Source organism: Macaca mulatta, chromosome 15 (assembly GCF_049350105.2).
Source record: "Macaca mulatta isolate MMU2019108-1 chromosome 15, T2T-MMU8v2.0, whole genome shotgun sequence".
Lineage (NCBI taxonomy): Eukaryota > Metazoa > Chordata > Mammalia > Primates > Cercopithecidae > Macaca > Macaca mulatta.
The window spans coordinates 44,930,343-44,943,190 of NC_133420.1; the positions used below are offsets into that span (position 1 = coordinate 44,930,343).

The 12,848-nt window shown below is 50.8% G+C and overlaps 1 protein-coding gene across 2 annotated transcripts; it reads left to right on the forward strand.

Moving 5' to 3' along the window:
- Positions 1-7,563: 7,563 nt before the first annotated feature.
- HDHD3 (haloacid dehalogenase like hydrolase domain containing 3) lies at positions 7,564-11,384 on the forward strand. 2 transcript variants are annotated; one of them, XM_001101852.5, is made up of 3 exons: positions 7,564-7,624; positions 9,263-9,336; positions 10,277-11,384. In XM_001101852.5, the coding sequence occupies exon 3, from the start codon at positions 10,452-10,454 to the stop codon at positions 11,205-11,207; it is 756 nt and encodes a 251-aa protein (XP_001101852.1). In that variant the 5' UTR covers positions 7,564-7,624; positions 9,263-9,336; positions 10,277-10,451; the 3' UTR covers positions 11,208-11,384.
- Positions 11,385-12,848: the final 1,464 nt, after the last annotated feature.

Genomic DNA, 12,848 nt, shown 5'->3' on the forward strand with positions numbered 1-12,848 from the left:
TTCAGTATTTGAAGTACAGTTTCTACTGAATGTCTTGTTTTTTTTTTTTTTTTTTTTTTTTGACGCGGAGTCTTGCTCTGTGCCCCAGGCTGGAGTGCAGTGGCGCGATCTCGGCTCACTGCAAGCTCCGCTCCCCTGGGTTCACGCCATTCTCCTGCCTCAGCCTCCCGAGTAGCTGGGACTACAGGCGCCCGCCACCTCGCCCGGCTAATTTTCTTGTATTTTTAGTAGAGACGGGGTTTCACCGTGTTAGCCAGGATGGTCTCGATCTTCTGACCTCATGATCCGCCCGTCTTGGCCTCCCAAAGTGCTGGGATTACAGGCTTAAGCCACCGCGCCCGGCCTGAATGTCTTGTTTTATACCGTTGCAAAGCCAAAAATCGTGAGTTGAATGATCATAATTCGGCGACCATCTGCAGTTAGTTCCAGTTATAGGGGGAGACCAAGGAGACCAGGCACCTACTTGGTTGCAAGTGATGGAAATCCAGTTCAATAGTGAAGAAGGACATGATTGGTTTTCATAACTAGATTGAGATAAGGACAGGTGTGGTTGGACCCAGGGTCAAACCCCATGGAGGACTGTGTCCCTTTCTAGCTCTCATCTGTGTTTTCCCCAGCTTTATACTCAGGTGGATTTTTGCCACTTGCCAGCAACATGATCCTCAATAACTCTAGGCTTAAGTAGTCGTTAAGATTTGTAATCCCAGAGAAAGAGCCTTTCTGTCCCATCACTCACATAGCAAATCTCTGGAGGGCTCTGACTGGGCCTGTTCATGTCACATGGTCCACTCGGCTCAGTCACTAAACAATGGGATGGGAGATGGGAGACCAGGTAGGCCTCATTATACAGAACGCTGTCTTGGACTGAGCTTTTGCACCAGTGGCCTCCTTGGCCTGGAATGCTTTTCCCCTAAATCTATATGGCTGTCTCTCTTGTTAAGATCTCAGCTCAAAGCATCCCTTCCTCCGAGAAACCTGACCCAACACCCAATCTAAAGTCATTCTTGTGGCTGGGTGTGGTGGCTCACACCTGTAATCCCAGCACTTTGGGAGGCCAAGGCAGGCAGATCACTTGAGGTCAGGAGTTCAAGACCAGCCTGGCCAACATGGTGAAACCCCATCTCTACTAAAACTACAAAAAATTAGCCGGGCATGGTGGCAGGTGCCTGTAATCCCAGCTACTTAGGAGGCTGAGGCAGGAGAATGGCTTGAACCCAGGACTCAGAGGTCGCAGTGAGCTGAGATTATGCCACTGCACTCCATCCTAGGCAACAGAATCAGACTGTGTCTCAAAAAAAAAAAAAAAAAAAAAAAAAGTCATTCTCCATCACTCTGTATTAATCAGGATTCAGGTTCAGTGGATGTAACAAAAGCCAAAATACTGATAGCTTGAGATGAAAATTTACTTCTAAGCAATCCAGGGCTGATATGTCAGTGATATGTTGTGAGGGGGTCTCAGCTCTTGTCTCGTTCTGTCATCATCAACACGTCTTGCCCTCCATCTCATGAATAAAGATGGCTGGTGCTGGGCACAGTGGCTCGCACCTGTAATCCCAACACTGGGAGGCTGACATGGGTGGATCACTCGAGTCCAGGAGTTTGAGACTAGCTTGGGCAACATAAGGAAACCACGTCTCTACAAAAAATAACAAAACTATCTGGGTGTGGTAGCACATGCCTATAGTCCCAGTTACTCAGGGGGTCAAAGATGCAGTGAGTCGTGATTGAGCCCCTGCACTCTAGTATGGGAAACAGAGTGAGACCCTATTGCAAAAACAAAACAAAAAAATGGCTGGGCCAGTTCCCATCATCAGGTCCTCTTTTCAGCCAGCGGGAAGAGAAGAACAAGTGGAGGGCGTGGCCCTTCTTTATAAAGTCATGACCCAGAAGTTGCACACATCATTTCTGTCTACACACCCTTGTCTCAAATTAGTCACACGGTCGTGCCCAGTTGTAAGGGAGGCTGGAAATAGTCTAGTGGGCCAGGCATATGCTCAACTAAAACTCCAGAGTTCAGTTACTAAGGAAAATGGAGAGAATGGATAGTGGGGCAAATGGCCGTTTCTACCTAATGGAGGTTCTTGGGATCACAGAAACAGTGGTCAGAATATTAAAGAAAAAAGATCCTTAGAGACTATCTGGTTAAACACTCTGATTTTGTAGATGGGGAGACAGACCCAGAGAGGTGACTGTCCAAAATCAGACAGCAAGCTCATCAGTGGCAGACCAAGGCTAGAATTCAGGTCTCTTAACTCCAAGCCCAGTGCTCAAAATTCGGGAAGGGACTGGGCATGGTGGCTCACACCTGTAATCCCAGCACTTCAGGAAGCTGAAGTGGCAGGATTGCTTGAGGCCAGGAGTTCAAGACCAGCCTGGGCAACAAAGCAAGACCCCATTGCTACAAAAATTTTTTTTTCAATTAAAAATAAAACTAGTGAAGGGATTTGTTTTAGAGGAACTTGAGCTTTATATGTATTATTTCTATTCATGTATTATATGTAACAAGGATATATTCATGTGTTGCTATGTAAATAAAAATTGAAAACTATATGAAAAGGTGTTATCTTCATTAGTGGAGAAATTCAAGTTAAAACCACAATGAGATACCACAATATATCCACAAAAATGCCTAATACTGGCTGGGCGTGGTGGCTCATGCCTGTAATCCCAGCACTTTGGGAGGCCGAGGTGGGTGGATCACGAGGTCAGGAGTTCGAGACCAGCCTAGCCAACATGGTGAAACCCTGTCTCTACTAAAAACGCACACACACAAAAAATAGCCAGGTGGGTGGTGCGCACTTGTAATCCCAGCTACTCCGGAAGTTGAGACAGGAGAATTGCTTGAACCCAGGAGGCAGAGGTTGCAGTTAGCTGAGATCATGCCACTGCACTCCAGCCTGGGCAACATAGTGAGACCACGTCTCTACTAAAAAATAAAAATAAGGCCGGGCGCAGTGGCTCAAGCCTGTAATCCCAGCACTTTGGGAGGCCGAGACGGGCGGATCACGAGGTCAGGAGATCGAGACCATCCTGGCTAACACGGTGAAACCCCGTCTCTACTAAAAATACAAAAAATTAGCCGGGCATGGTGGCGGGCGCCTGTAGTCCCAGCTACTCGGGAGGCTGAGGCAGGAGAATGGCGTGAACCCGGGAGGCGGAGCTTGCAGTGAGCTGAGATCCGGCCACTGCACTCCAGCCTGGGCGACAGAGCAAGACTCCATCTCAAAAAAATAAATAAAAATAAAAATAACATCAGCGGGGCATGTTGACACACATCTGTGGTCCCAGCTACTTGGGAGGCTGAGGCAGGAGGACTGCCTGAGTCCAGGAGGTGGAGGCTGCAGTGAGCCATGTTTGGCCTGCACTCCGGCCTGGGCTACAAAGGAAGATCCTGTCTCCAAACAAACAAACAAAAAAAATGTCTGGCTCTACTAAAGCTGAACATTTGCATACCTTATGACCCTGTGATTCCACACCTAGGTATTTACCCAACAGCACCTATGTTCATCAAGAGACATGTTCAACAGTGTTCGTAGCAGCATTTTATAATATATGTAATAAGGCTGGGCATGATGGCTCACGCCTGTAATCCCAGCACTTTGGGAGGCTGAGGTGGGCGGATCACTTGAGCTCCGGAGTTCAAGACCAGCCTGGCCAACATGATGAAATACCATCTCTACTAAAATACACAGATTATCCGGGCGTGGTGGCAGGCACCTGTAATCCCAGCTACTTGAGAGACTGAGGCAGGAGAATTGCTTGAAACCAGGAGGTGGGAGGTTGCGGTGAGACAAGATGGTGCCGCTGCACTCCAACCTGGGTGACAGAGTGAGAATTCATCTCCAAAAAAAAGAAAAAAGAAATGTAATAAACAAAATTGGAGATAACCCAAATGTTCATCAACAGTAAAATGTGGTCTGTTTATATAATGGAATATTAAAGGTGTGAAAATGAGTTAACCACAACTACACGTAGCAACATAAATGTATCAAATACAATTTTGAGCAAAAGCAGCAAGGCATAAAAGAGTGCATGCTATATTATTCTGTTTATATACAGTTCAAAAACAAGTAAAACGATGCAATTGGAAGTCAAGATAGTTACCTTTTGGGTGGTAAGTGACTGGGAGTGGACAGGCTGTGGGGGGTTTTTGGAAATTGTTCTTTTTCTTGGTCTGGGTGCTGGTTGCATGGGTATGTTCACTTTGTGAAAATTCACATTTTGAATATTGGGAGACTGAGCCCAGAGAGAAAAATAATTGAATGGAGAGCTCACAGACAGATGGCAGAGCTGGGACCAGAACCTAAGGGGTTAGGTTTCCAGTGACCTTGAAAATTGGACAGTATCAGACATTCTTGGATTCTGTGAAATGCAGCTGAACCTCTAGTCTCCCAGTCGCCCTTCCCACCCCCACTTGTGCTTCATGCTTGTAACACAAAACCAGTTTTGCAAGTGAGTCCCCAAGTGAGTTGGGCTCTCTCTTGCAGGGCCAAAGTCTGTGACTCTGCATTTCGTGTTTCTTCCCAGGCCTGAACCCAGTGAACAGACCAACTTGGAACACAGGAGAAAGTTTTGTTTTTTTGTTTTTAAGAGTTGAAAGGAAGACAATTAGGCCAGGCGCAGTAGCTCATGCCTATAATCCTGGCACTTTGGGAGGCCAAGGCGGGTGGATCACTTGAGGTCAGAAGTTCTAGACCAGCCTGGCTACATGGCGCAACCTCGTCTCTACTAAAAATACAAAAAATTACCTAGGCACAGTGGCGCACACCTGTAATCCCAGCTACTCAGGAGGCTGAGGCAGGAGAATCGCTTGAACCTGAAAGGCAGAGGTTGCAGTGACCCTAGATTGTACCACTGCACTCCAGCCTGGGTGACAGAGTGAGACTCTGTCTCAAAAAAAAAAAAAAGAAAAAAGAAAAAAAAGAAATGGGCTGGGCGCAGTGGCTCGTGTCTGTAATCCCAGCACTTTGGGAGGTCGAGGCAGGTGGATCACCTGAGGTCAGGAGTTCAAGATCAGCCTGGCCAACATGATGAAATCCCGTCTCTACTAAAATACATAAATTATCTGGGCATGGTGGCAGGCACCTGTAATCCCAGCTACTCGGGAGGCTAAGGCAGGAGAATCACTGGAACCCGGCAGCTGGAGGTTGCAGCGAGCCGCGATGGCGCCATTGCACTTCAGCCTGGGCAACAAGAGTGAAACTCCGTCTCAAAAACGGAAGAAAGGGAGAAAGAGACAGAGAGGGAGGGAGAGGAAAGCAAGAAAAGCAAGAGGGAAAGAGAGAAAGGGAGCGAGGGAGGGAGGGAGGGAGGGAGGGAGGGAGAAAGAAAGGAGAGAGGGAGGGAGGAAGAGAAAGAGGAAAGAAAGAAAATTAGATGCATGTTTGTGTGCTCCTAGAAATCTGTGTTGTAGCATAACCAAAACTGTCACCTCAGCAATCCCTGGGGAGTAAGAAAGATGGGGGTGGCGAAGCTCTTCTCTCCCTGCCCCAAGGCTGCTGCCCATGTTCAGTAAGCAGGCTGAAGCTCCACACCCTTCTCCTTGCCAGTTCCTCACCTGGAGTACTTGTTCCTTGATCTTAACCTGACAACCTCCTTCTCACCATTCAGATCTTTGTTCCTCCCTTGACCACCTCGTCCAAAGAGATACCCTGTCACTGTTCATAAAATGATTCTGTGTTACTGCTTCCACTTCTCGCTTTCTGAAATCACTTTATGTATCTACTCGATGGTTGTCTGCCCCTCCCATGTCCCATGCAGGCAGGAACCACCTTGTTTCCCACTGAATCCTCAGAGAAGGACAGGGGACACAGAGCCCACAGATGCTAGGTGTTCAGTGAATGAGGTTGGGTGGTGGGGGGCTGGCTTTTTACTTTGTACACATTTGTATTTTGCATTATTATTTTTTTTTTTTTTGAGACAGAGTCTTGCTCTGTCACCCAGGCTGGAGTACAGTGCTATGATGTTGGCTCACTGTAACCTCCGCCTCCCAGATTTAAGTGATTCTCCCGCCTCAGCTTCCCGAGTAGCTGGGATTACAGGTGCCTGCCACCATGCCTGGCTAATTTTTGTATTTTTAGTAGAGATGGGGTTTCACCATGCTGGTCAGCTGGTCTCAAACTCCTGACCTCAGGTGATCCACCCGCCTCAGCCTCCCAAAGTGCTGGGATTACAAACGTGAGCCACCGCACCCGGCCAACATGCATTACTTTTGCAAACAAAAATGAAAGTCTTTTTTTATTCTTCAAAAGAATAAAAAAGCTCCCTGGTGGTCTAGTGGTTAGGATTCCAGGCTCTTACCACAGGGTTCTTAAAAACAAAAAGAGGCCGGGCGCAATGGCTTGCGCCTGTAATCCCAGCACTTTGGGAGGCCGAGATGGGCGGATCACCTAAGGTCTGGAGTTCAAGACCAGCCTGGCCAACACGGCGAAACCCTGTCTCTACTAAAAATACAAAAATTAGTCGGGCGTGGTGGCACAGGCCTGTAATCCCGGCTACTCCGGAGGCTGAGGCAGGAGAATTGCTCGAACCCAGGAGGCGGAGGTTGCAGTGAGCCGAGATCGCTCCCGTTGCACTCCAGCCTGGGGCAACAAGAGTGAAACTCTGTCTCAAAAAAAGAAAAAAAAAAAAAGAATAGGCCTGGTGCAGTGGCTCAGGCCTGTAATCCCAGCACTTTGGGAGGCTGAGGCGGGCAAATCAGTTGAGACCACTCTGGCCAACATGGTGAAGCCCCGTCTCTACAAAAAAAATAAAAAAATTAGTTGGGTGTGGCGGCATGCGCCTGTAATCCCAGTTACTCGGGAGACTGAGGCAGGAGAATTGCACGAACCTGGGAGGCGAGGTTGCAGTGGGTTGAGATCGCACCACTGCACTCCAGCCTGGGCGACAGAGCGAGACTCCGTCTCAAAAAAAAAAAAAAAGAACAGAAAAAGAAAGAATAAAAAAGCAGGTTACTGCAGTTGGATTTAACCTCACCAAGTTGGATTTAACAAGTTTCCAACTGAAAGCAATTTCCTCCAATACCAACTGGGGACCCTGAGATCAGAGAGGGGCAGGGCCTTGCCCAGGTTCACACAACACTAAGCAAGCAAGGCTGGGTCCCAGCTCCCCTCCTCCCAGTCAACCTGGTACTTCTCGGGGGTATCCGATCCAAAGGAGGCAAGGAGCGGGGTGGGGGATGGGGAGCGGGAAGAGCGCGGTGGGGAGGGAAGGTGTGGCGGGCAGGGGGTGCGCAGACAGGGCAGAGAAGGTGCTGGTAACGGGGGCTGGAGAGCGCGGAAGGGTGTGCCGGCTGGGGAACCGAGGGGGAGCGGGGAGGGAATAAGGGGCGGAGCGGGTGCAGAGTAACGGAACCGCGCAGTGAAGGCGGGTGACGGGCGCAGAGAGACGCACAGTGAGACGAAGGAGGGAGAGGGGACGGCGAGGGCGACGAGGGAGGCGGGTGGAAGAGGGCGAAAGCGAGGGGACAAGGGCGGGGAAACGGGCAAGGACAGACAGAGGCGGGTCGGGATGGGAGGGAGGGGCGGCCCGCACGATCCCCGCCCCGCTTCCCGGCGCCTGCGCGCCTTCCCCCGAGCCCGCGGGACTTGCGGCTGCGTTCTCAACCGGCTTCCTTGCAACTCAGGTAGGTCCTGGGCCGGGGAACCGGCGCCCAGCCGTGGATGCGCTACAGCGAGAAGGGGACCCAAGGGGTCGGCCGCGGCAAAGGTCCCTAGGACCCCCGCGCCAGCTCACGCTGCTAACGGCAGCTGTAGAGATTCTGCGTGAGGTTCGGGCTCCTGGACTTCGCCTTTCCCGAGCCGTGGAGGTGGGGAAGAAGGGCGAGCAGTTCATGCCTGCAGCGCAGAGCCCCAAACCCGCGCTTTTAGAAATAGAAAAAGCCAGGCCGGACGCGGTGGCTCACGCCTGTAATTCCAGAACTTTGGGAGGCCGAGGCGGGAGGATCACGAGGTCAGGAGTTCGAGACCTGCCTGGCCAACATAGTGAAACGCTGTCTCTACTAAAAATACAAAAATTAGCCAGGTGTGGTGGTGGGCGCCTGTAGTCCCAGCTACTCGGGAGACTGAGAAAGGAGAATCGCTTGAATCTGGGAGTCGGAGGTTGCGGTGAGCAGAGACCATGCCATTGCACTCCAACTTGGGTGACAGAGTGAGACTCTGTCTCAAAAGAAAAAAAAGAAAAAAGAAAAAAAAAAAAGAGCCGGCCAGGTGTGGTGACTCACGCCTGTAATCCCAGCACTTTGGGAGGCTGAGATGGGCGGATCACCTGGGGTCGGGAGTTCGAGACCAGCCTGACTAACATGGAGAAATCCCGTCTCTACTAAGAATTGAAAAAAAAAAAAAGGAGATCGAAATCATCCTGGCTAACATGGTGAAACCCCGTCTCTACTAAAAAATACGAAAAACTAGCCGGGTGAGGTGGCGGGTTCCTGTAGTCCCAGCTACTGGGGAGGCTGAGGCAGGAGAGTGGCGTAAACCCGGGAGGCGGAGCTTGCAGTGAGCCGAGATCGCGCCACTGCACTCCAGGCTGGGTGACAAAGCGAGACTCCATCTCAAAAAAAAAAAAAAATTAGCCAGGTGTGGTGGCACATGCCTGTAATACCAGCTATTGGGGAGGCTGAGGCAGGAGAATCGCTTAAACCTGGGAGGTGGAGGTTGCAGTGAGCCAAGATCGTGCCATTGCACTCCAGCCTGGGTGACAAGAGCGAAACTCCGTCTCAAAAAAAAAAAAAGAAAAAGCCATGGGTCAGGAGCCAGAACCCTCTGCTCTAGTCTTAGCTGTGCCAGCGTGACTCCCTGTGTGATTTGGGGGGTAAATTACTGCCCCTCACTGGGTCTCTGTCTACACACCTGCAAAATGAGAGGGTCTTTGGATGAGTCTCCTTAATTCATTTCCTAGACAAGCTTCCTCCAAGGCTTCCCCAGATTGACCGGCGATGCCCCTCCCTAAGTATCAACTTGGCTGTACTTTGAACTCTGGCCCCTCAGGTTTCAAGGGTTTGTCTGGGATCAAACAGGCCTTGTCTGGGATCAGCTCTGTCTGGGGAAAGAAGCTGCACCAGCCTCTGGATAGCAGGCTGAGTCATTTGTTTCTTGTGCCTTGAGTCAGTTCTCTCATCGGCTCTCCTCCTAGGCCAGTGTTATTACCTCCAGTAAAGATCGAAAAGTTGGGGTTCAGAGAGGGCTGGAGACAGACAGCCTGCTCTGTCCTGTCTTTTCTCCTGTGCTGGATTTTAAAAATCCAAATATATTTCATGGTACAGTGGAAGAACTGGTCAGAGAGTCTGGAAGTTTGGGTTCTGGTCCTGGCTGTGCCACTGACCCACTGTGACCTTAGGTAAGTACCTGCCCCTTTCAGGCTCAGTCTACTCTGCCCAGCAGCCAGGATATTGTTCAGATGCTCTGCAAGTCCCTTTCTGTCTTTGACATCCCTAATAATGATAATAGCAATCATAATAATTGTGTCCTGACCTACAAGGTCCTGCCTGAGCTGACCTCTGTCAACCCAAAGCACCAGACTCCTTGCCCTGCCTCAGGGCCTTTGCACTTGCTATTTCCACTGATGGGAGCACTCACCTACCTCTGCTTCTTGCACATGCATTCTTCTGATCTCCATTGAAACTCGACTTGCAGGGCCGGGAATGGTGGCTCACGCCTGTAATCCCAGTACTTTGGGTGGCCAAGGCTGGGGGATCACTTGAGTCCAGGGGTTGGAGAGCAGCCTGGGCAACATAGTGAGACCCCCACCACCCCACCCCACCCCACCGCCCCGTCTCTACAAAAAATTCGAAGTTAGCTGGGAATGGTGGCTCCCAGCTACGAGGGGGGCTGAAGCAGGAGGACTGACTGAGCCTGGGAGATCAAGGCTGCAATGAGCCGTGCACTCCAGCCTGGGAGACAGAGAGACCGTGTCTCAAAAAAGAAATTAAAAATAAATAAAAAGAAACTTCACTTGCTTATGACATTCCCTAACTACACAGACTAGATGCATTCCCTGGATTTATATCCTTATGGTATCTATTGACTTCATTGTATTTAAGTATTTGTGTAGTTCTTTGCCTAATATCCGTATCCCTGTTCTTCAGTGCCTGTAAATGCCATAAGGGCCGGAAATCTGTCCCATATGCTAGCAGCTAGCTCAAAAAGGTGCTCAGAAATGTGTTGTGGATTCAGAGTGACTTTCCTAGGGTCACACCATTGGCAGCACCAGAATTTGAACCCAGTCTGTCTGATGTCAGGGCCTGAGCTTTCACCTTACCTGCTGTTTTTCATTCTAGGATCTTGTGCTGTGAAGACATTTCCCAAGTGCTTCATGTTAGCCAGCAAATCTGACCCACAAGGCCTGGAAAGAGGTGATTGTTAGGTTGTGCAGAGGTGGTCTTATCCAGCTCAGCGTCCCCTGGGACCCACTGTGGGACCTGAGGCAGAACTGGGGTGGACTTGGCCTCCTCCATGGCACACCGGCTGCAGATACGACTGCTGACATGGGATGTGAAGGACACGCTGCTCAAGCTCCGCCACCCCTTAGGGGAGGAGTATGCCACCAAGGCCCGGGCCCATGGGCTGGAGGTGGAGCCCTCAGCCCTGGAACAAGGCTTCAGGCAGGCGTACAGGGTCCAGAGCCACAGCTTCCCCAACTACGGCCTGAGCCATGGCCTCACCTCCCGCCAGTGGTGGCTGGACGTGGTCCTGCAGACCTTCCACCTGGCAGGTGTCCAGGATGCTCAGGCTGTAGCCCCCATCGCTGAACAGCTGTATGAGGACTTCAGCCGCCCCTGCACCTGGCAGGTGTTGGATGGGGCTGAGGACACCCTGAGGGAGTGCCGCACACGGGGTCTGAGGTTGGCAGTGATCTCCAACTTTGACCGACGGCTAGAGGGCATCCTGGGGGCCCTTGGCCTGCGTGAACACTTCGAGTTTGTGCTGACCTCTGAGGCTGCTGGCTGGCCCAAGCCAGACCCCCGCATTTTCCAGGAGGCCTTGCGGCTTGCTCATACGGAACCGGTAGTGACAGCCCATGTTGGGGATAATTACCTCTGTGATTACCAGGGGCCTCGGGCTGTGGGCATGCACAGCTTCCTGGTGGTTGACCCACAGGCACTGGACCCTGTAGTCAGGGATTCTGTACCTAAAGAACACATCCTCCCCTCTCTGGCCCATCTCCTGCCTGCCCTTGACTGCCTAGAGGGCTCCACCCCAGGGCTTTGAGGCCGGTGAGGGAAGTGGCTGGGCCCTAGGCCGTGGAGAAAACCCTAAACAAACCTTGGAGACAGGGAGCCTCTTTCTTCACAGCTCTGGACTTTCCCCCTCTGCCTGCAGCCTTTGTCACCTATTCTGATAATAAAGCAGTGAGTGCTGAGCTCTCAGCCTTGCCCCACTAACCAGCTCCTAGCCTCTGCCTTCCCTCATTCTCATTCGCACCCTTTTCCACTAGGAGGCCTCTTCACATCCAACAGGATTCGCAGAAGGCCCAACTAGCTTCAAAACCAGGCACTTTCAAACTTGGTTTTAGCAGCAGGGGCCTTTTGTCATGGGAGGTCTGAAACCCCATTATGCAAAACTAAAAACAAACTGAAAAACTGCTGGAGTTGAAGCAGAGGTCCTAAGGTCTCTCTTTCAGCTTCTGAAACACCCTCCCTCTGGAAGCCTGGGGTCAGCGCTTAGTTTGAAAAGCAGGATGCTAAGCCGTCCTGTAGGGACACTGTCCATTAGTACCACATAGTATGAAGAGAATTTAAGCAAGGAACCCCATGACAGTCATGAGAAGAAATCCTGTTGACATGCCTGCCTCGTGTTAGGTAATGTGCTAAGTTACTTATATGCACATATAACCCTCAAAGCTACCTCGTTGGGCCTAGGTGGTTTGACCCCCACCACAACTTTACGAATAAGGAAACTGAAATTCAGAGGTTAAGCAGCCTGCCCGAGGTCACAGCCAGCATGCAAAGAAGCCAGGATTGCAATTTAGGCACATCTGAATCCAAAGCCCATTGGCTTCACCACTAGGTTGTAAGTAGATGGGGATGCTTGTCATGTGAAACATGGTACAGTGGAGATTCTGGGAGAATAGGGGAGGTGTCCTAAAGAATGTCAATCTCAAAGGTCACCTCTGTCGCAGGGACCAGTGTGGAGGTAGGAAAGTATGGGGAACAAGGACTGGAGTGTAGGGAGTAGGTTTGTGGGGAGGGGGGAACAATTGGAGGTTGAAGTAGGTTGGGTTTTTCAATTCCTTTTCTCACTTTAGGAAGCTGAGGCAGGAGGATCACTTGAGCTCAGGAGTTCGAGACTAGTCTGGGCGACACGGTGAAACCCCATCTCTACAAAAAATTTAAGAACTAGCCCAGTGTGCTGGCACACACCTTTAATCCCAGCCACTCAGAAGGCTGAGGTGAGAGGATCACTTGAGCCCAGGAGTTCTGTTAAAGTGAGCTACATGCCACTGCACTCCAGCCTGGGCAACAGAGTGAAACCCTGTCTCTGAAAACAAAAACAACAAAAATTTCTCTTCCTGCCTCCCCACCTTCCCACACCTTTCTACTTGGTATTTGCTGGACATCTCTGTGCCTTGCCCAGTGCCAGGGGATGCCACACATTAAAAACATAGGCACACTCCTGGCAGTGTGTTCTGGTGCCAGCAGCCCGGGAGCGTTCTAGAGTGGATGCTGAATTGAGGAGTGGCACTGGGGGTGGCTTTAGATGAGCAGGGGGATGCGGAGGACGTTCCTGCAGCAGGCCCATGAACTGTGGAATAAAGGCTGCTGTGAGGAGCTGGGTTGGTGGGTTGGGAGAAACATGGCATGGGGACCTTCAGGTGTCAAGAAAAGCCTTGGCTTTGACCCAGATTTTTGA